This window comes from Diachasma alloeum, unplaced genomic scaffold (genome assembly GCF_001412515.2).
Source record: "Diachasma alloeum isolate Michigan unplaced genomic scaffold, Dall2.0 Dall_scaffold_00181, whole genome shotgun sequence".
NCBI lineage: Eukaryota > Metazoa > Arthropoda > Insecta > Hymenoptera > Braconidae > Diachasma > Diachasma alloeum.
The window spans coordinates 2,067,731-2,090,249 of NW_021680347.1; the positions used below are offsets into that span (position 1 = coordinate 2,067,731).

Genomic DNA, 22,519 nt, shown 5'->3' on the forward strand with positions numbered 1-22,519 from the left:
GGGGGGGGGGGGGGGGGGGGGGGGGGGGGGGGGGGGGGGGGGGGGGGGGGGGGGGGGGGGGGGGGGGGGGGGGGGGGGGGGGGGGGGGGGGGGTGAAGAATAGGCCCCATTCTGGGGGCACATGGTTTTTACCAAGGACCTGATGAGTATCAATGTCGCCCGTTGCCGTTCCATTTCCGGGCGACCGGATACATCTCTATTGTAGAGTAGCCTTTAGCGAATGATTCGATTGAAGAAATGGAGTGGACGATTGTATTGAGTGGATTGAGTTTCACTTCAATTAGGATTATTTCAATCGCGTCGAAGCGCTTTTTTGTCTAAAGCGAGAAGATGCTGTTTTATAATTGAGACGATGAAAACAGTCTGCAGTGGGCTGGCGAAACTGTGGCGCCACGGCCTAAAGGTTTTGAACTACTGTTATGAAGAATCGCATTGTCTTTTTTGTTGTTCTTTTTTGCTAGATAATTAGTTGATTCAGTGTTGATATAATTTGTATTGATTTCATAATTGTAATGAATGTTGAAAGAGGTTGAAGTATCGACGGTTTCCAAGAACGAAAAAATTTAATAGAAAAATCTATTCCATTGAGAAATTCTGTAATAGTTTGCCCGGTTCTTCAATAGAATCTTATAGATAAAATTTAATAGAATTTTACCTTTCTATACAACTTATTCTATTAAAAATGAAGCTGAAACTAGCAGAAGATTCGATTGTCATTGGTTCTCATTCTTATAAGCATAACTAATAGTTTGAATTATCTGGCGATTTTGAAATTTATTGGGGATAGAGAGAATATATTTCCAAAGGTTGTACACAAATATTTTTTGTTTTTATTGATAACTTTTTTTGTTATAAACAAAAACAAGTGAGGTCTATCAAATTTTAGATTTGAATTTTAATTTCAATGTGAAGGTGCTGTAAAAACCCTTAAAATTTGAGAAAGTAAGGTCCATTCCCTTGATAAAGTTTGTGCATTTTTTTAAATTAATTTAAATAACAATTTTTTTGTTTCTCTCTAAATAATAAAAAAATGAGAGAAAAAATTCAAGTCATCCCTATATAGAGGGCTCCCATATAGGTCCTTATATAGGGGGGTTCCCATATAGGGTGGTTCCCCCTATATCGGGACCCCTCCCCCCCTATATAGGAATCTCATGAATTTTTTCTCTCATTGTTTTATTATTTAGAGAGAAACAAAAAAATTATTTCAATTAATTTTAAAACATGTACAAACTTTATCAAGGGATGGACGTTACTCTTTCAAATTTTAAGGGTTTTTGCAGCACCTCCACATTCAATTTAAAATTTAAATCTAAAAATTGATAGAACTTACTTGTTTTTGTTTATAACAAAAGAAGTTATCAATAAAAACAAAAAATATCTGTGTACAAACTCTAGAAATATATTGTCTCTATCCCCAATAAATTTCAAAATCCCCAGATAATTCTAACTATTAGCTATGCTTACAACAATGAGAACCACTGACAATCGAATCTTCTGCCAGCGATTCTTGTGCTCTGCTAGTTTCAGCTTCATACAAAAAAATTATGCCGAAGAATTTCTATAGCAATTATCCCAATGCAATGCATTGTATAGCAAGATCAAATTCTATTGATCATTAGAATCGGCGAAAAGTAGTAAATCGTCTCAAATATTCTAACAAATGCGCTAATATTTACGTTTTTTTCAGATCATCATGGGGATCCGGAAAAAATCATGATAAATAATCAAGAATAGTTCTATTTCGTGCTTTTTTAATTTTTAATTTTTTTTCACCTTTGGTGTAATTATTTCGTGAAAATTTTGATAACAATTTTAATGTTGATCAATTGAAAATTAAGAGATTATTTCTTGAATTACTGTTCATATTGTTGGGCTAATGTCGAAGCAATACGAAGCGTATGTCGTGCTCCACGTGAGGCAACAGAACTTGTGCTCAACTTCACACATATTTTTTTTCATGATAGTGAAAAAAAAAATTGAATCGAGCCCCCACGGCCCCCACATGACTCCAACGCGCGACTGGCTGTCAACAGCGGCTTGCAGCGGCTCGCGAAGCCATTCGCTTTTACCCATGCGGCGATCACCTTTCAGGAGGATAGTCTAACATACGGTGTTAACTTGAAGTGTCATTGTTTTCAAATTTTATTACACACAGTCTGGGAAATTAATAAATAATCATGGAGATTGACAAGAGATTGTTGAACGTATTAATCTTGAGTTTTGGATTTATGCTGGTGTTTACCGCGTTCCAAACAATGGGAAATATCGAGGTGAGTAATTTTCATTATTGTAAACATTCACACTGTTTAATTTTCGTATGTCAATTGCTGATTATTGGTCAATGTGTTGGTCTTTTTGACGTTTCTCCCCTCATGTCTGCGCAGACATGTGTCACACGTGTCATTGCAGTGAGCGGGCTATTTAAATTAGTGTAACAGAAACAATGAATGTCAGGTAGAAATTTAATCTGCACATATCACAAGGTCGACTGAAATGAACTCAGAAACTTTCCGGAATTACTCACAAAAGAACCTTTAGTTTGATTCTCTTGTTTACCTCATGAATTTATCAGGTATTCCGAGTAATGTAACAATGGCATTAAAATTTATTCAACAAAAAATGATGATGGAACGCCCTTTGGTTGCCGTACACGCTATCGTTGCAGTTCAATGTATCATCCGGCGCGTTATCGCTTTGTTATTGTAGAAACTGATGATTATTAAATTTATTGAGCGATCATACGAAAAAATCTTATCTAGTGGCAAGCACAAATAGACGGAAGAAATACTTTGAAATATAGATATTGCGTTATTGGACTAGATTTGATATTGATCCCAATTGATAAAATTATCTGCAACAATCAACCGAATTATTGAAGTAATTTCACGGATTTCCTCTGACGATTAGAATTGAATAGAGACATCAACTGAATATGATATATGATATTCAACACCCAGAAAATTAATTCACCTTAATATGATAATCAGCATGTCAGTCGGTTAGAATATTAACGGGATTAGTTTCACTAGGTGTGGCATTGCTGAAAATAAAAGTTTCTCTGCGACATCCCCGCAAAATATCTCTTTCACTATGGTATTGAAATAATAAAAATTCCAAAAACGGGAATTGCATTTTTTTCTCTATTTTCATGTCGAACCGGTTTCTTCAGAAACTCGTTGCAATTTTTATTCAATCCTGGATGGAGGATGCTCTCAAAATCTGTTCTCTCTCAAATACAATGTCTATAGCATACATCATAATATTCAAATTGTCTCATGAATAACCGCCTCGTGATAATACAAACGGCAGATGCGAAGTTCAATTCGAGCAAGGACGAACACACAGAAAAAAAATTAGTTTTGCCAAATATTCATTTACTTGAGAGACGTATTTATTTTTTCAATACCGTATTTCTCCAGTCGCGTCATTCCCAGGCATTCCTGATTAGGTTTCAATTATGTCAATTATATTGCTCTAGAAGATGATGATGTTAGACTGACTCATCCAGTAATTATAAACATTAAAAAATTAATCGACATTCTTCCTTCTAGAAAATCAGAAATTTAGAAAAAATAAATAATCATTAGAGGAGTTCATCCACGGTCATGCGCAACATAGTCAACCTCTAGAGCAACATGATTGTAATAATTGAAAACTAATCAGGCTCGTCTGGGCATGACTCGATTGAAAAAATACGATTTTGAAAAATAAATGTTTCTCTCAAGTAAATGAATATTTGGCAAAAAAATTTTTTTTCTCATTGAATCCAACCGGAGGACTTGACAGCTCCGATTCCTCAAAGTGTATGGATTCCTATAAATAAATAGAAGCGATCAAGAGACGCATGAAATTGACTGTAAAATTTCCACAACCAGCGTGAAAGAACTTGGTATTCACTAACCGAAGTGAAAGTACAAAATGAGAAGTCGAGCCCCCAGACAGTTGGACGAATCGCGTCCACTGTGTCCTATTCCAATGCGTCAAATAGAAAAAAAAATCATGACAGATGTCGTAACATTTATTATCGCACACAAGTCAGCAATTTTCTCTAAACTCTTTCTCTTTCAATTACCTAATAGAGTAGAGGCTCATATAAGATACCTTAGGGACAGTAGGAGAGTGGAATTCCGGTAACCCCTATGCCCCCACTACGCGCGCTCATAGAGAGGAGATAAATAGAGATCAGCGGGTTTCAAATAAGATAACTCGCTCGTTGCGCCCGAATTCAATTAAATTTTCATTTTTACTGAATGAATATCGATAACTAATCAATGTATATGTGTTTAATGTTTTGAATTTGTATCGCCCGCGTTCCCTTTTCTCTTTAAACATAACCCCGCATGATAGAATGGCAGCTGATCTTGGGGGATTGTTGGTGGACTCGAGAATCATCACAGACGAAAAATTACGATTTTTCGATGGGAAAAGTGAAAAAAAATCGATGTATATTTCCATTACTTGAAAAAAGTTGTGTGAGGTCATTGGCCCCTCATATGATGACTTCGTTCGTCCCTCCCGTTTGACCCTTAACACCATTCGATCCTTATAATTACTCTCTTCCCGTTGAAAAATGACCGGGGCCATAGGTATCTTATAAGAAGCCCACGGAACATGAACATTCGGGAGGTGATAAAAGTGCCGAGAGTGGGGGTAGGCCTCGAACGCTCGGAGCACGAGGTATCTTGTAGAGAGGTATCTTATACGAAGCCTTTTCTTTCAGAAAACCATTCTGGACAGCATAGCCAAGGACGACGACTCATTTCACGGCAACGCCTACACAAGTTTAGCGATAATCTATGCAGCATTGGCAATCTGCAATTGGCTAGCCCCATCCTTCATCTCAATGACGGGTCCTAGAATAGCCATTTTCGTAGGTTCCTGCTGTTACGCATTCTTCATAGCAACATTCCTCCTTCCAAGCTCAGGCTTGCTCTACACAGCCTCGGCAATTCTCGGTTTCGGAGGATCTCTAGTCTGGACTGGACACGGTCAGTATCTCACCGAGAACAGCGACTCGGAAACCATGTCCAGGAACTCTGGCCTCTTCTGGGCGGTCTTTCAGTCGTCCATGTTCACTGGAAATTTATTCGTGTATTTCATGTTCACGGACCCGGAGATTGACGGTCCAACGAGGAAGATCGTCTTCTGGGTCCTGACCAGCCTCGCAATTGTTGGAGTTGCTGTGTTAGCGATTCTCCGTAAGCCTCCACAGAGGCTGTCCCTTGGAGAGGCAGAAGGTGTCTCCAGTCATGACAAAGAACTGGCAATGCCGGAGCCTCGACGTCAAGCCGGCTGTGCTGCAGCTTGGAGTGCATTCAGAGACGCTTTGAGTCTGTGCATCACTCCGAAAATGCTTCTCCTGTCATTGACATTTATCTACACTGGTGTGGGATTGACGTTCTTCTCAGGCATTTATTCATCAAGCATTGGTTTCACCGAGGCCATGGGTGAGAAACGGAAGAGCCTCGTTGGCCTCTCTGGAATTTGCATTGGAGTGGGAGAGGTTCTTGGTGGTGCAATCTTTGGAATGCTGGCGTCAAGGGGTCCAAGTACTCTTGGAAAATGCACAGGATGGCCAGTGGTGGTGATTGGATTTTTTGTTACTCTATTCGCCTACATATCTGCATTTATCAACCTACCCAACACTTCGCCATTCAAGGATACTAATGACGAAGCGTACATCGTACCCTCACCAATACTGGCGATGGCGGGCAGTTTGACGTTGGGATTCGGTGATGCTTGCTATAATACTCAGATTTACTCACTACTTGGGGTGGTTTATGCTAAAGACAGTGCTCCAGCTTTCGCGTTGTTCAAGTTTACTCAGTCGGTGGCTGCGGCCATCAGTTTTGTATATAGTAATCATGTGGGTTTGCATGGACAACTGTCTATTCTCCTGGTATCCATGATACTTGGGACTCTAGCTTTTGTTTATATCGAAAGATGCCACTCGAGAAGGAAACTCGAAGCTGCAGAGGGCGAACCCAGATTAGCAGAGAGCGTCAGTGTTGAGGAGTGAGTGATACTCGTCAGTTATCATTGCAATTGTAATAGAGACTGTGAGTTCGTATTGGAAATTCGAGCATTCTAGGTGGTCTGCTGGAATGGAGTGGTAATGAGATAAGTGGGATTTATCTATCAATTTTTTCGCATCTTCTCAAGAGCCACTTTGGGAAGAGTGGATTTTATCTTCTTACTTCATTCCATTCTTCATTTGCCTGTTTTTCTCTTGACACCGTTATTGCCAATAATGTGGACTTATGACATTTTTGACGATAATGTTGATTCATTTGACACAGTTCACCATGATGACCAAAGCCACTAATCAAACTGTGTCAGGAGATTCTATAATGCAATTCGATGAAATACGAAAATGTGCAATCGCGACAGACCATTCCAATCTCCTGAGATTGTACTTCCCCGAAAATGATCAATTAATTGTAAATAAAGTGAATTAAATTTCGAAATGATAACGATAGCGTACCTGAAAACAAAACGCTTGAATGGATTTTAAGAATACTTTTTAGTATTTACACACATTTCATATCTCTTTATCCCATCTATTCGCATGGTTCAATTTTATTGCGATCTTCTTTTCAGCCCCACACTTCTTATCAATTCATATCATTGTGATTTTATCTACACCCGAAAATTCTGATTAACTAATTGTACAAATTTATATTTCTCGTAATGACGACATGAATATTGTTGATGATATTGTTGAATAAAGTATGAAATATTTGTGTATAAAATCTCCTCATGTTTATTAATAAGCCTTTTAGTAAAACTGATTATTGCAGACCTTTAAATGCCATCAGGTAATATATTAAATCCTACATACATATTCTAGCCTCGTGTGAGGCTTAAATAGCTCAAATAGAAAGTAAATTTTTATATGAGTGGCGCAATGACATAACAGCACTTCAAAAAAACCCGCCCAAGTTCCTCACCGCTGTCATCTCTCAACGGTCATTAGAACTATCGTTGAACTGTCGGTAAGACAGATTCGATGCCAGATCTTTTAGCACACGGAACAATTTGCTAAATGTCTTTTGTTCCAGTGAACATCAGGTTCGTATGAATTTGCTAGGACTAGGATATGAGATATTTACATTTCTTTTCCCAAAAATTGTTGTATGAAAAGATTGAATTGCAATAAATTTTTTATTTGTCTCCCGTAAACTCATTAATTAATTAGACAATTGAAAAAAATTACTTTCTGCATTATGTCAACACCATGCAACACAACGGGCCCCACCATCAGCTACTTGCAGCTACTATCCCCCACTCGTCATCGCAAAGAGGCGTCATCGAGTGCAACTGTGCGATCCTAATGCCACCTATAACATCGTCCAGCGCGATTTTCTGTCTCATGTCTAGTCTACGGATTTACGGAATTCGGCCTCCTTCCTCTATTCTTCATGGTTTCAGTCAAAACAAATAGGGGATGATTATCATTGATATTCATCGCTCATCAGAGTGCATCACCTACTAAAAACATTACCTCGGATTGATCGCTGGCGGGGGAGGCAACTGCAACACTCCCAATCGTTCAATAACTCCAGACGATTAACAATTAGGGGTCCACCTGATAGACTCAAAAGGCACTAGACTCGAGACAGTTTACCTGCGGCGTCGTTGATTTTATCGGAATTGCAGTTGTAGTGCTTCACACATGAGCTCTGAAATGCGTTTTCCATCGGTGTCTAATAAAAGTAACAAATCTGTATTAATAACTCTCGATAATAATATCCACTCCCCAATATTAAATCGAGATATGACTCTCGATTTGATAGCAAGTATGGAGGATACTGGCTGCATTGTGCAGCGATAAAATACTTGTGATTACACACACGTGAGTTGGATGGAGGAAGTAAAAAAACCTCCGATGGATCTTGAGACGCCCGTTTCGCTGGGAATAGTATTTTGATTAAAGATGGAGGAAAGTGGTAACGACAAGTTCCTTTTGAGAAGACGCGCGGTTACACTGAAACCACTTAAGGTCAAAGATGAGCGTGTTGCTACATTGAAAAAGGTAAGTCTTGTCTTTTTTGCTTACTCCTATGGGGGAGGGGAAATTACGAAAATGTAAACAATGAGTGTTTTTGTTTGTTTTACTAGGTTGCTGCCATACTGAATAAATCAGAGGTGGACAGAACTGCTGAGGAAACAGAATTGTTGTCTTCCTGTGGTGATGTTGTCAAAGAGGTTAATCTCAGGTATGTCCCGAAACTTCAATCACAACCAACAAAACTTCATCGTGTGGCGTGTGCACTTATTCTTAAAGAAGGAGAGTTAAAAGAGTCATCAAGGCGATTAAGGCTCGGGTGGATTATCTTTCGAATGTGATCTTGGTTGTTCTGTTTATTTTGATAATTTGAAATGATCTCCAAGTGCTATTCAGTTTTACATAGCCCTGGAGTCCCCAAAAATTATGGTTGTACAATCAAAAGAACGTTGGAAAAAGCTGAACATTTACAAAAAGCGTTTTTGAATAGTATTGGGAACTAAACTCAATAGGGAGGAAATTGCAAATTAATAATTTGATGTATCTTATAGCTGTTGGGTCGTTAGATACCATGATAAATTATCCATTCTCAATTTCCTCTCTATCGGACTTATTTCTTAATCTTTATTGAAAACGCTGTTTGAAAATGTTCATTTTTTTCTACTTTTTTTGATGGTACAATCATAATTTTTAACAAGTCCTGCGTGATGTAGAATCCAATGGAAATTGGGATATATTTTAGATGAAGATGGAAAAACAATCGAGATAGCATTCGAAAGATAATCCACCCGGGCCTTAAAAGCATAATTTTATATGGAATTATTAGGTTCAGTTGATTATATTGATCTTAGTTTAATCAGTGTTCGATTATTGAAAAGACAATCGTCAATTCTTCCCTAAACATACCTAAATGAGCGAACTCGCCGTCAGCTCATACCGAGGAAATTTGGTATAGTCTTCGAGTTCAATAGCAATTTACTCAAGGATACCTCCCTCGTCAGAATCATAATTTTTTGAACAAAAAAGAAAAAAAAGTAAACTATTTTCACATTGTAGACAAGAGAAAAGGGACAAAGTGAAAGCAAGACTGGAGGAGATTGAGGACCCCCCAGAGCTCCTCGAGGAAAAATGTATGAGACTGGCAGGGGCAATAAGTCGTGCATCTTCCCTGGCTGTTTACACTGGCGCCGGAATAAGTACAGCAGCATCAATCCCGGATTACAGGGGGACAAACGGTGTCTGGACGCGAATGCAGCAGGGAAAAGACATAGGGTAAATTCCACAAACCAAACAAATCTACAACACGTATAAAATTGCTCCCATAACAATCAACTAACACGATGAATAATTAAAATCTTGCAGAAATCATGATCTCAGCTTAGCGGAGCCGACAGTCACGCACATGGCACTATACGCCCTGTACAAGGCTCGTGTACTCAAGCACATTGTATCCCAGAATTGCGATGGTCTTCATCTACGCAGTGGCATTCCACGTTCATTTTTATCCGAAGTGCATGGAAATATGTATGTGGAAGTTTGCCGAGCGTGTAAACCATTTCGCGAGTACCTACGCTTATTCGATGTGACTGAAAGAACAGCCAGATACTCACACGGAACTGGTAGACACTGTCACAAGTGTAACTCCATTCTACAGGACTCAATAGTTCACTTTGGTGAACGTGGCAATTTGCCTTGGCCAATAAATTGGAATGGTGCATGTCGTGCCTCGAAACAGGCTGATGTTATACTGTGTCTTGGCTCGAGTCTGAAAGTCCTGAAGAAATATCCGTGGCTGTGGCAGATGGACCGACCTGTCCAAAAACGTTGCTCCCTGTACATAGTTAATCTCCAGTGGACACCGAAAGATGAAAATGCAACGTTGAAGATAAACGGTAGATGCGACGAAGTTATGAAAAGAGTAATGAGCCATTTAGGTTTAGATATTCCAGATTATAATAGATCCAAGGATCCGATATTTTATCACGCTATAAGACTGCAAATTAGTGAACAATCAACAACATCACAGCCTTGTCTTGAGGAGCCTGTATTAATCACAAATGATGATGAGAAGAGTGAGAATGAGAGTAACGGTATTATACCAAAAAAGGACAATGAAGACTGCGTATCACAGATTAATATGAGTGAGCCATTGAGCGCCTACTCGGCACCATTCTTCACAGCATTACCCTTCCTATCTATGGGCTTACCATTTCCACCCATGTTCTTCTATCCACAATTGACATCGCTACTTTATTATCCATTGCTTCAAGTACCACCGATCAAACAGGAGGAGATTATTCAGCCAAAAGCCACGCCAGCTTGCAAATTTTGCATGGAGAATGAGCAATCACAGAATTGTTTGTTCTATCAAACTAATGGCGAAGATTCTCTTGTAATGGATCAGCCTGTTGACACGGTCGAGCCAACTATTATCGACAATGACAATGAGAATAATATAGAAGTGGTGACAGAGTCCGAGGATGCTTCCAGAGCTACTGCCAAGAATCCTGGCTGGTTTGGCAAGGGTTATCGCAAGGGATTTAAGAAGAAACGGTAGCACCCATTAACCCAAATCATCAAACCCACGAGATTGATATTAATCGATGGACAGAATGAATAAGTAGAAATACCAGTATCAATGTAATCTCTATGATCAAAAGACTCTATGAAATATTATTTTACATATTTCAGCAACATTCGATATGCTGCATTTTTTCAATTGTTGATTTAGAGGAGAGTGGGGCAAAATGAAATAGTCGAAAATACGACTGTTTGATGCAATTCGAGCGAAGAAAAATTTTTTTTATCAACTTTTTTATTATTGGGAGTACTGATTAGAATAACAATTTTCCATTCAGTAGAATGGAAAATTATTGAGATATTTTGACGGGAGAAGATTTTGTCAGTGGATTAAATTGAAAAGAAAATGAAACAACATAATCCAAAGTCCAGAGGAAGGTCCAGGGGGAGACTCAGATTGGAAAAAAGGAAAATGTGTAATCTGCCTAATCTAATCAATTGAATTGTAACCAATTGAATTATAAGACGAATAAAACATTATTCTCATCAGGACTCCCAATAATAAAAAAAAGTTAGTAAACAAAAGTAAATAAAAAACAATTTTTTTGCCGGAATTGTATCAGTCGTTTTATGGCCGTTTCATTTTGCCCCACCCTCCCCTATCAATTATTATTTCAAAAAGTATTAACTCGACAATTATTTATTTGTAATAGAAAACGACCTGCAGTAAATTTTTTAATTAACATTTTACCCATTATTTTAACTGTCGGCAAATTTTAAATGTGAGATTAAACGTATTATTCTTCTTCCTTGAGAAAAAGAAATATTAAAATTAAAGAGCTAAAAGGAAAATCAGGCAATTTGTCTCGTTCAACCCGTCCTAGTCGTTTGTCATCGATAAAACCTGAGGGGTGAGTGGACACAGGTGAGATCCAATCGCAATGAAGCCTGGATCGTAATAGTCACCATTGTCGTCACCCTTTAGGCAAATTCCACCTGGATCAATTTATTCGACAGGCGCCCCGAACACAAAATCCGTCGCCCCGAACAACGTTTTCATACGCAATGGCGCATACGTGGGCTAGATATAGACGGTGTAAAAGTGAGTGGGTTGTCACGGGACCGGCGAGGTAACCCCCAGTTGTGTGCTAGGGGTACAATCGATATTCCGCGGAGGCTCTGAGCCCCAGTGGGGTGAGTGGAAGTGAGGTGGATAGATTGGCAAAACCGCTGGAATGAGTGAGACAGATGGGGGTGTGGGTGTAGAGCGGGAGGACCTGGTTGGCAAAAGCGGAGCGAGCGAAACGCTGCGGCATAGTCTGGTGTTTCCCTCGAAGAAAAATATGGAGAAAGAGAGGGACTGAGTCCCGTGGTTTTATTGGGACGCGTACGTGAGCCAATTTTTTTTACGTTACTTTTAATGGCGAGTGGAAACTGCAACATATTGGGGTGAATCGAATTGTGTGGGCTGTTATTAATTCGGAATTTTATAGTAGAGGGTATGTATTTTTCGTGGATTACAGTGTGAGTTCGTAGGTGGTGGTGGATTCGTGTTAGCTGGTAGCATCGGTTGCTCGTTCCAACGTGCAAGCTCTTCCCCGGATGTTCACCAGTAGCGCTGCATCCGCAAGGCCGGCGGTCCTCGTGTTGCTGGGATTACAGTGAAACTGTGTTCGGTGAGTTTTCCATGCACTTGTGAGAGAAGGAAAGGGCGGAGGGGAGCGGAGTGGATTTGAAAGTAGCAGTAGCTGTGTTGTAGTTGAACAGCAATGGGGGTAGAACGAGGGAAAACTAGCGGAGCGGGTATTTCCACGGCGACACATAGCCTGGCAGAGGATAGTGGGAGGGAATTATGGGAGAGAAGAAAAGCCGCGGTCTGTTGCCATGGTGATACCCCTAAACTGTGCATAGGATCTGGTGAAGTCAGAAAGGGGGATAGCAAGGAATGAGAGGAAGGGAGGGAGGGAGGGAGTGAGTAAGAGCGTTTTATGGGGGTTACTGTCTTCTTCAACCTATCCACCGGGTGTACCATGGCTCCCAAGCTGTTGATACTTGACTGCGAAACGTGTGCGCACAAGGGAGGCAAATGCTCGTGGGGTATCAGGAGCTCACAAAGACCTCGGGAGACTTTTACTCGAGACAACTGTCGACAGTCAACAAGGACAACTCATTCGAGAGGAAAGGGGGAGAAGAGTGTCTGTCCTTACACCTGGAGGTTTTTATTTTCAAAGGGGGGCTTCAAGTCCTTCATAATTATTTGCTTCTTTTTTCCTTCAAGGATGTTGTGTGGTTTGTAAGTCTTTCTTTTTTCTTTGTCGTTGTTTTTTCAACTTTGTTTGGACGTACAAAATGTATCCCCTTTGCACTTGATTCCTCTTTCCTCATTTTTTTTAATGAGGATATGTGGCAAAGAAGCCTTCCAATTAACGCCTCATTATGTATTCAAAGTTGTTAAGTTACTCGTCGAGTAAACACACGTATATTAGCACACATGGAGAGTGTTATCATTGTGGCTAGGCTTTGAACTCGGCCCTTTCTCCTCCTCCCCATCGACATTGGAAAAAGTCAACGGAGTAAAATAGGATTAAACAATTGGTGTCTATCGGAAGGGTTGAACGAAGTGCATTTGAGTAGCACAACACATCACCGGTTTAACTGGCATCACAATAGCCTCTGCCTCAGTGGTTTGTACACACACACACTGGTCAGCACTAAGTGCTAAACAACATATTTTTTTACTTCTGCTGCTCACACTCAGCGCCAGTGACCGGGTACAAGCTTAATACTAAACTGGACCCCAACCGTAATTGATGTTAATTAGAGCCATTGTACTAAAGCCCCGGCGTCCAATCAGCCAGACTAACGCCGAGTGCTATACACATTCATTTCAGCATGGTCTTGGGGACATGGGGGATTTATTTTGCAAATTATCATTTTCCTAAAATATTATTTTTTCCTAAAATATTTTCTCCTAAATATTCATTTACTTGAGAGAAGCATTTATTTTTTCAAAATCATATTTGTCCAATCGAGTCATTCCCAGACGAGCCTGATTAGTTTTCAATTATTACAATCATGTTGCTCTAGAGGTTGACTATGTTGCACATGACCTTGGATGAACTCCTATGATTATTCATTTTTCCTAAATTTCTTATTTTCTGGAGGGAAGAATTTCGATTAATTTTTTAATATTGATAATTGTTGAGGGAATTCACTCAAAGTCATAACTAATACGATCATCTTTTAGAGCAATATAATTATCATAATTGAAACCTAATGAGGATTGCCTGGAAATAACTCGACTGGAGAAATACGCTATTGAAACAATAAATACTTCTCTCAAGTAAATGAATATTTGGAAAAAATAATTTCTTTAAATCTGGGCAAATTAAATTGAATTTTTATCATTGGCCTGTTTTTTATTCGTTTGGAAGTCTTACTCGCCAAGTTTTTTTGTGACTTTATCCAGTATATTGACACCGGTTTCTAGTCCTTATCTAATCGTTCCCCTATATTTGTCTCGCGGCACTATCTCGTTTAAACGCAACGCCGTGAGGGAGGAGGGGGCTCCAAATATACACATCAGGAGGGGGTTGGTGGTATGTTACACACCAAAGTCACCTTCGTGCCCGGAATTGAGTAATAAATATAAGTCATCCCATGTATGGCGGATAAAAGAATCTTTTAACTCGTTTCTACGAAAATCACGGACAATCTAACAAAGTAATAAGTGGTGACCGGTGATACTCAAGGTCTATAATTTTCCGGTTATTCCGTCAGGAATTAATGGCAATGCTAGGAAGGAAAAAACTTCATGGTTATTTTCCCATTTTGCTGTGATTATTGTTGAATTAACTCGGGTGGAAAAATATATTCAATCGATATTCATCTGTTTGCGACCGCATTTGCATCGTAACATGATACCATTCATTATTTTTTCCCTTGATCACCGACATAGAGAAGAGCATAAAAAAAAGTTCAAAGCAGTAGAGAACTTGACAACATCATATGTAAACCAGCTCTTCTACTCCATAAACTTTAAAAATAATGGAGTTATCCTTTTCAGAAATGAAGTGTACGATAGAACAATAAGTTCAAAATTTTCCCTAGACGAAGGAAAATTTCTAATATTCATAACTTCATTTATCTGTTTAATGCGAGTGATTTTCCATCGTTCATTGCTCCAACATTTTTACGATTCAAAAGAGGACAGAAATAAAAACCGTTATACACAGTTAAAATCCTAAAAACATCATAAACGATTCTTTCGCTGCATAAAATCTGAAAGGGAATTCATACACTTCGAAATAAGGTTCAAGGTTGAAATTTTGTTTAGAGCTTTCTGAAGGTAGAATAAAATGCTAATACTCACACACTCACGAAGCATGAGAAAACTTGAAATTTGTAAATGGATGCTGTTTTCCAGTTGAAAAACATATTAAAAAAGATATTTGATTCATTTCACGTTGAAACATTTACATTATCAATTGCTCCAATGATTTTGTTACTCTCCGATGTAAAGGGGCAACTGGAAAAGTTTTGAAACCATCAACAATCCGAAAATATCATAAACGATTTTTTCAGTTTCATAACATTCGACAGGCTTGTTCTAATCAACGTTTAAGGTAGAAAATTTTCTTTTAAACTTTCTCAAGATTGAAAGGAATATTCAAATATTCACATATCCATGAAGCGTAAAAAATTGAAATGTTCAAGTGTATGTGGTTTCTCTATATAGAAAAATATTCTTGAAAATATTTTCAATTGATTTCATGTGAGTATACCTCTATCGTTAAGCGCTCCAACAATTTTTCTGCTTTCCAAAGTTAAGAAGAGGACAAAAAAACAAGCAGCGCGACAGAAGCCATTTGACAGATTACATATGACTGCTACTCTTCACGTACTTTTTTTCTCCTATTTTCATTTCTAACAATTTCATTGGTGGGCTTCCGAATGGATCCCAATGTATTTTCAAAAAATGAAGGTATAATATGTTACATAGCTTTCTCAGTTATCCTGATGTGAAAATGAACGGTGAAATATCAATGGGTCAATTTTTTTTTCTCACGAATTTTGGGTGAATTGTTCCATCTCAAGAACTATCAAATATATCGACCTAAAATTTGATATAGGAATTTTCCTTGACAATCCCAACTAGAAGCCAAACTTTCAAAAGGTTTCCCTGACTTTTACCCATGTCATAATGCGCAAAAGTGAATTCCGACCAAAAACATACAAAAACTACGACATCTCGAAAAATTTCAATGGGATGGTATCCACATTTTGTTGGATCTAGATAGATAATATCAAAATGCACATTTTGAAAAAAAAAATTAAATCGGACCAATAGTTCTTGAGATATTGAGCAAAAGAGTTTCACATACAAAGTTGAATATCTTCAAAACTACTGGTCCGATTTCGTTCGTCCAGAATCCCAAACATTGTTGCTATAAAACCTAAAATTCTGCCAAGTTTCAAATTTCTATTTCGATTATTTTTTAAGTTATCGAGCGAACCAGAAATTTCAGCGAAAAAATGAAAAAACGAGAATAAAACTACAAGGTTCAGGGTGTAAGGGTTTTTTTCAATCCAATTAAATCGATATCATCATGACAATGATTTTGAAAGAAAAATCGAAGCGGTCGAATGGTTCAGGAGAAATCGACAAAAAACGATTTTCGAAGAATTGCTATATCTCAGGAACCGCTCAACCGATGGAGCTGAAATTTAGCACAAATTTGAGTCTCAGTAGTATCAATTAGCATCCAGAATTTTACCATCTTGGCCTTAATAATTCTCGAGTTATGGGGACAGTTCTGGACATACGAACACACATGTACACACACATCCAGACATCCAGTTTTATAACATTTTTAGGCCTTTCAATTACCAAAAATTAAAAAACCGAAAAAAATCACGATTACAAAGCTTCCCTTCGGAAGCAAATTGTTAAAAATAATCTGAAACCTGAAACACCATAAACGATTTTTTCTGCTACCTATGATTTGAAAAGGAAATCATAATTTTTGGACACAAGTTCAAGGTCGAAAATTCAGTTCTGAACTTTCTCAAGTTGAAAAAAATTTCGTACATTCACTTATCCATGAAGCATGAAAAAATGAAATTTAGAAGTGCAAAAAATCATTCGATTGATTTCATGTAGATGCATCTGCACCGTCAAACGTTTCAACAATTTTCCCTCCTTCATAGCAAAGAAGAGGATAAAAAAAATCTTCAAAGCCTGAAAATATGAATGATTTTTTCTGCTCCATAAACTTTGAAAATAAATTCAACTCTCTAGAAATAAAGTTTTTGAGCGTAGAAAGTGAGTTGCGAACTTTCCAAAGCCGGAAAAATTTCGGATATTCCCATCTCCATAACGGGTAACAAAACTTAAAATTTACAAGTGCACGCATTCTTTTTTACCACTGATAAAATAGTTGCTGTACAGTTTCTTTGTGCTTCGCGCGTGGTGGAAGAAGCCGGTGGTTACGGTTGATAGTAGTAGAGAAGTATTTTACACGGTGTGGAGGTTGTGGAGGGAGTTGTACGCATGGTGGCCGGGGGGACAATGGACCCGCCCGGGCGCTCTGGCGGAGGTTCGTTGCACTAAGAACCAGTAGTAGTGCTCAGGCGACCGTGCGGAACTCTGTCTATCTTACGTTGTGCACCTTTACGCGTCGACGTGTGCCATTTGGCTGTTTAAAAATTCCGTAGTAACGCGATTAAATCGCCCGGAATTATCTACAATAAAATATTTTAAAATGGAGCACTGTGTTTTACCTTGGTTTATGGATATTTGAGGTTCAGTGATTGAAATTTAAAAAAATATATTATTCTTCTATTTTTTTTTCATTTGAACTGTGCATCGGCGTCCTGCAGTTCCGGCGTCCTGTTGTGTCGTCGTCGAAGCATGGCGCGCGGAACTCGTATCATATTTTATAACATTATCGCAATACAACGCAGGTGATAGTTTGACAATTACCGCGAAGAGTTTATCTGGAGTGAAGTGGAATAAGATAAATATCCGTTTGAAACAAAGGGAGTGAGGTTTCTTCATGTTAAGAATGTAACTATCTCTGAGCCTAACACTCACAGTTAAATGAAAATTGTTGTATTGAAGCAGTTGAAAATTTCAAAATTGAAGGAGCACCTCGACCAACGATTTTCGAAAGAAGCCTTCGCAGTAAACGAATTGTTCACAATTGTTTACCTCCGAAGTTCGATGATCATTGAAGCCGTGCAATGTCAATTGCCTAACGGTATTGGAAATTTCCCCGGCTGTCTCAATACAAAAACATTCGGAATTGAATAGTTCTGCAGCGAATTCAATTGAAAGTCTTCTGATGAATATATCCTCTCATTCCACTTGATTACAGATTTGTATTGTTGAAATTTTGCTATGCTATTTATTCGATACAAACGTCATATTGTTGAATCAACGTGAGCTGTTTTTACGCCGCCACGCCGCCAATTTGTGCGGAGATAACCAGGCGGCGAAATGAGGAGAATAAGTGGTAAGATACACCCTCTTTTTCTCCCTATTTTTACAACAATTCCGAATGATTCTAGAGGGATAATGAAGAGCCGGCAACCGTGAATATAACGACGCTCAATAATACTCACCCAGTGCAGTCGCAATTTATTCATATTTGACTGGGCTTAACGATCACAAGATACAAAATCTCCCTTCATTTATAATTCAAACAATATTTCATGTCAAGTGATAAGACGAAAGCCCCCGTGAGTCTGATGACACGAGCAATTACACTACATTACTCCGATATCCTCCCCTAAAACTCGCCTTAAAATTAAAACTGTATATTCCCGTATGATAAACAACGAGATCGTACGATACAAACTTGTTACAGCTCTACAACCATATTGTTGTCGATTGCACTGGAATCGAGTCACGCGATATATGCGGGCCTCCTTTATTCCAATTCCAACGTCTCTCTCACTTCAATTTTTTTTCCTCCATCCCAAATGGGTGGTGGGCCTGCATGCCGTCAAATTGAAACGCAGCTGTTACCGTAGAGTGTCTCGTTTTTGAACAGAATATCGCCTGACATCCATGTAATATTGTATTCAATATCGTTTCCGGGTTTCCGAGATCCTTGAAGCCTCACATATTTTCCCCCTACAATTAGATCTTGTACTGGCTACATCGTTTTAAGGGGAGACTACTATGAGTTTTGAAAGTCATGGAACATTGGAGTAAGATTTCTCATGCATTGAAGATCGATTATATATGCCTAAAAACGAATAATTAGTGCAAAAAAATTGATTGTTTATCGTTCGTTCGTTGAAAATAGTCCAGGGCCTCCAATTTTTGAGCTACAGAGGTTTTTTTTTTTTTTTTTTTTTTTTTTTTTTTTTTTTTATGCTTATTTTATATCGCTTCGAGTCTGATGAGACTATATGGCGATTGATCAAGACTTTAAAAATGGTTAGATCTCACCATTCTACCCGGCCAGGAATCGAACCTGGAACCTATCCGTTGTGAGGCAACGGCCTTAACCACTACGCCAGGCCACCGGGATAAGAGGTTTTTTTTAAAAAAATTTTTGAAAAAATGTGTACAATGACAATTACGAGTTAGTTTTTTGAAATTCGATTCCTACACTGTATGAGAAATAGCCCGCGACATTTAAAACTCATAGTAGGCTCCCCTTGACCACGGTTTCTGGGGAAATTTTGCGTTCTTCCCCATTCTTTTTTTTTCATGGGGGGTATCGTCTTGCGGGAGAGGTCAGTCGGTAGAAAAATAAGACGAACCGGAGTATCAGCTTACGAGTGAGTTTGAGGAGGCCATCGTAAAATCTTTGCTTCGATTTCCCCTCTAATCTCCTCCCCTCCTCCTGCTCCACCTATCCGGTCTCCTGTAACGAAGCGTAAAACGTACAGACCAATGCGAATCGTGCGGTTTTTCTCTTTTTCCCTTTTTATGTATGGATTATATGTATTCTGTATATTTCGTTAGTTTTTTTTCCTCACTCATTTTTTACGATCTCTCAGTTTTTGCATCCTCACGAGGAAGGCGAGGGGATTTAACAGGAAAAAAACACGATCTAGCAGTGATACTGCAATTGTGATGCTGGAGGGGGAGAAGAGTGGGTAGAAATTCGTGATTTTCAACTGCAAGATTCACTCCAGAAAGACTCGCTTTCATCGGGTGCTAATATATAGACGTGTACCAACGTTTATTTCATTGCGTCTCTCTAACACAGACTCTCACTCTGAGCTGCAGACATTGATGCCGGCCTCTGGGTTGCGTAAAAGAGACCCGTCGTAAATTAAACCAGATCCCAGGGCTTAACGACTCTGGAGACTAATTACAAAGTATTTACTGTGGCGCATCGAAATTTCATGGAGAAATGTTTTTCTTTTTTCATTTAATGTTTTTTTTAGACTTGAATTTTAGTTTTGTTGTCGGACAAATGTCGCTCTTTTTATTACTATTTTGCCTCGCTTTACTCCAGGATTTTTTCGTAGTCCTGCCACGAACGCTTGAAGGGGCTCGATCGACGAGTGCACTTGGACCGAGCCCAAACGAGCCAGAGAGTGCACCAAAAAGGATTCCAGACCTTTCTCTCCTCAAAGTTAAATCGATTTCTATGCGACGAAAATTGCCGACGTGTCGGCGGCATTATCGGTTTGACAAGTTTTCCCTCCACACGTATACTGTGATAAATTTACCCGTTTTATCGTTTGTTTATTTCATGGAAGTGTCCTTCGGTGGTACATTCGCTTTTTATTTTTTTTTCGGCTGAGGCAGTTACACTCTGGTGTCTGTTTATCTTGTGTATAAATTCAGTTCAACATATTGGGAATTCATGTCGTAAAATTGGTGCATAATCTGTTTTATAAACGAGTCCATGTGCAACAAGGTCGATTTTATCATGATATTAAATTTCGGTTCCACCATTGAGTCTGACGAAAAGCACCTGGAACTTCACCGTTACAGACACTTTACTGTTAGGAAATTCCTTCTGAAATTCAAAAAAAAAGAAGATCGAAATGTTCAACAATGCCTAATTTACATAAAATTTACATGTACATTGTTACTGACAGGTCACTCAATTTCTGGAATATTCAATGAAATTATAATTTGCAGGTCCATATGACCATGAAATTTAAAGAAAATTGTGGAAATTCAGGCAACTATTATTCTGAACTTTCAATTCATTGAAGATTCAATTGAATGCGATATTCAAACAACACAATTTCATACAATTTCCAAGATAAATAGAAAAATGCCGTGAACGATTCGATCTTAAATTGAATTCAAATTCATCACATTAAAAATCCCAAAATTGCAATATGTTTAAACCAAAAGCAGGGACCATTGTACTGATAGAATGATTCACTTATAGTTAACAAATTAATTCGGTTGAATGTTTCAAGGTTCACTTGTTAATATTTCATACGCAGCCCATTTGAAAAAAGGCGATGAGTATGAAAAACCACTATTTTTTTACCATTAACAAAAAGTTTCATTGCAATAACGTATGATTCGTTAATTATTAATAAACGGTGTATTTGTCTTAACACCTTTCTGTCAACTCAATAATTTGTCAACTACTTAAAAATATCAATCATATATATTCAACACTACCATTCGTTAATAGTTAACAGACCTTGTTGACAATAAATGTATATTCGGTGCGTGGAATACCACCCGCGTGAAAATAACATCGATTGCGCCTGATTAAAGCGTGATTTGGATAATTTGGAGAAAATTGGGTCCATGTGGCTTAAGACGATTTCAGCCGCACGATTTGACGCAGCTGAAATGCGTGAACTTACTGACTTCATTTCTTTCAAAAGATTTCGAGGTGACTAACAATAATTCCAAAAGGCTTGAGTCACCAGAATTCAGTGATTTCCTTTACGTCTGCAACATTCCGAGAGGGTATCATTGACAAAAAAAAAACGTGATTTTTCGACGTTTTTTCACTAGTTTTATCGGAAAATCTGAAGAACTGCTGAGACGATATTGTTCAAAATGTAATCAGTTCTAAGTGACATGAGCACACATCGATTGCGTGGAAAAAAATTTCAATCGAATCATTCGTTTCAAAGAAATCGTTGACCAAAATATTGGTCACATACGCACACACACACACACACACACACATACACCCATCCAAAAACGTCATAGAATTTTTCCAGGGGTCATGAAACATGGAAATATGATGAAATATCCACATTCGATCTTCGGGGTCATTACAATAACTTCCTCCCTATGGGTCGGGAAGTTAAAAAAATAATGCAAGAATTTTCTTGAGAAAAAGTGCTCTGATAGAAAGGATTAATTATCGTTAACGAATAGATTTGGTTGGAGACGAGGGTCTATTCGGTTTCACCAAATGTTCATTCGTTAATAGTTAGCAAATGCACATTTAAGGAGCCTTGTTCGACTCGATTTTCACTTGTCAAGTGAACCATTCGTTAACTATTAACGAATATTCTTTTGGTCATATTCAACTCTACCATTCGTTAATAGTTAACGAATCTCGTTTGGAATAAATGAATCAGTTTATCAGTGTGGTATAATTCTATCATAAAAAGTTCATATACGTCGTGGAGTTCGGATCGAAATATTTCGACAGTGGTCAGACGTTTCTCTGATTGGTCAGAATAGAAAGCGCAAGGTCAGGTATTGATTGAATGTAAAAGAATTCAATGTTTGAAGTGATAAGCCACGTCTTGTAGGCGCGTGAGTGAGAACGTGCGAGTATGAGTGACCGAATTTACTGATATTTCTGGTACTTCTTTTTCCAGTACTGGGAAATTTTCATCAAGTAACAGTTCCATTGAGATTCCAAGGGATTTCGTAACTGAAAATTCACCGTGTGATGAGAAAATCAATAGAAATTTTAAATTTCAGTTGGGAGCTCTCGTCTTCCTGCTGCTCAGAAATTTGAAATGCCATTGAATTTTCAGTGAAATTTGGAATCTTATAATTTTTTCCCTCAAAACGAA

General features: G+C 38.4%; 3 protein-coding genes and 1 long non-coding RNA gene across 6 annotated transcripts in view; 3 read left to right on the plus strand and 1 right to left on the minus strand.

Moving 5' to 3' along the window:
• Positions 1-2,011: 2,011 nt before the first annotated feature.
• LOC107045805 (UNC93-like protein MFSD11) lies at positions 2,012-6,722 on the plus strand. The gene is made up of 2 exons (XM_015268179.1): positions 2,012-2,273; positions 4,724-6,722. The coding sequence occupies exons 1-2, from the start codon at positions 2,181-2,183 to the stop codon at positions 6,020-6,022; spliced, it is 1,392 nt and encodes a 463-aa protein (XP_015123665.1). The 5' UTR covers positions 2,012-2,180; the 3' UTR covers positions 6,023-6,722.
• A 463-nt stretch (positions 6,723-7,185) lies between these two features.
• On the minus strand, positions 7,186-8,011 carry LOC107045761. The gene is made up of 3 exons (XR_001461478.2): positions 7,857-8,011; positions 7,508-7,709; positions 7,186-7,420 (listed from the first exon to the last, which is right to left on the minus strand). It is a non-coding gene; the product is annotated as an uncharacterized LOC107045761 (long non-coding RNA).
• Positions 7,366-10,871, plus strand: LOC107045753 (NAD-dependent protein deacetylase sirtuin-7). The gene is made up of 4 exons (XM_015268116.2): positions 7,366-8,038; positions 8,125-8,222; positions 9,068-9,283; positions 9,374-10,871. The coding sequence occupies exons 1-4, from the start codon at positions 7,940-7,942 to the stop codon at positions 10,566-10,568; spliced, it is 1,608 nt and encodes a 535-aa protein (XP_015123602.1). The 5' UTR covers positions 7,366-7,939; the 3' UTR covers positions 10,569-10,871.
• Positions 10,872-11,856: 985 nt separating this feature from the next.
• Positions 11,857-22,519, plus strand: part of LOC107046273 (caskin-1) — a 61,717-nt gene continuing 51,054 nt past the window's right edge. The window contains exons 1-2 of one of the 3 annotated variants that reach the window (XM_015268886.1): positions 11,877-11,918; positions 12,068-12,207. Coding sequence is in view for 1 of the 3 variants with exons in the window: in XM_015268869.1 (XP_015124355.1) it covers positions 18,033-18,048 (16 nt within the window). In the remaining 2 variants the exon portion in view is untranslated. Of the gene's footprint in view, positions 12,208-17,178; positions 17,601-17,910; positions 18,049-22,519 lie in introns of those variants that run through there. The other 2 variants (XM_015268869.1, XM_015268879.1) reach the window with 2 other exon arrangements.

What these genes read in the sequence shown, in the direction of transcription:
- LOC107045805 (XM_015268179.1), top strand. Translation starts at nt 2,181, where the DNA reads ATGGAGATTGACAAGAGATTGTTGAACGTATTAATCTTGAGTTTTGGA. An exon ending in AAACAATGGGAAATATCGAG is followed by an intron (nt 2,274 to 4,723) that starts GTGAGTAATTTT and finishes CTTTTCTTTCAG; the next exon opens with AAAACCATTCTGGACAGCAT.
- LOC107045753 (XM_015268116.2), top strand. Translation starts at nt 7,940, where the DNA reads ATGGAGGAAAGTGGTAACGACAAGTTCCTTTTGAGAAGACGCGCGGTT. An exon ending in GTCAAAGAGGTTAATCTCAG is followed by an intron (nt 8,223 to 9,067) that starts GTATGTCCCGAA and finishes TTCACATTGTAG; the next exon opens with ACAAGAGAAAAGGGACAAAG. An exon ending in CAGCAGGGAAAAGACATAGG is followed by an intron (nt 9,284 to 9,373) that starts GTAAATTCCACA and finishes AAAATCTTGCAG; the next exon opens with AAATCATGATCTCAGCTTAG.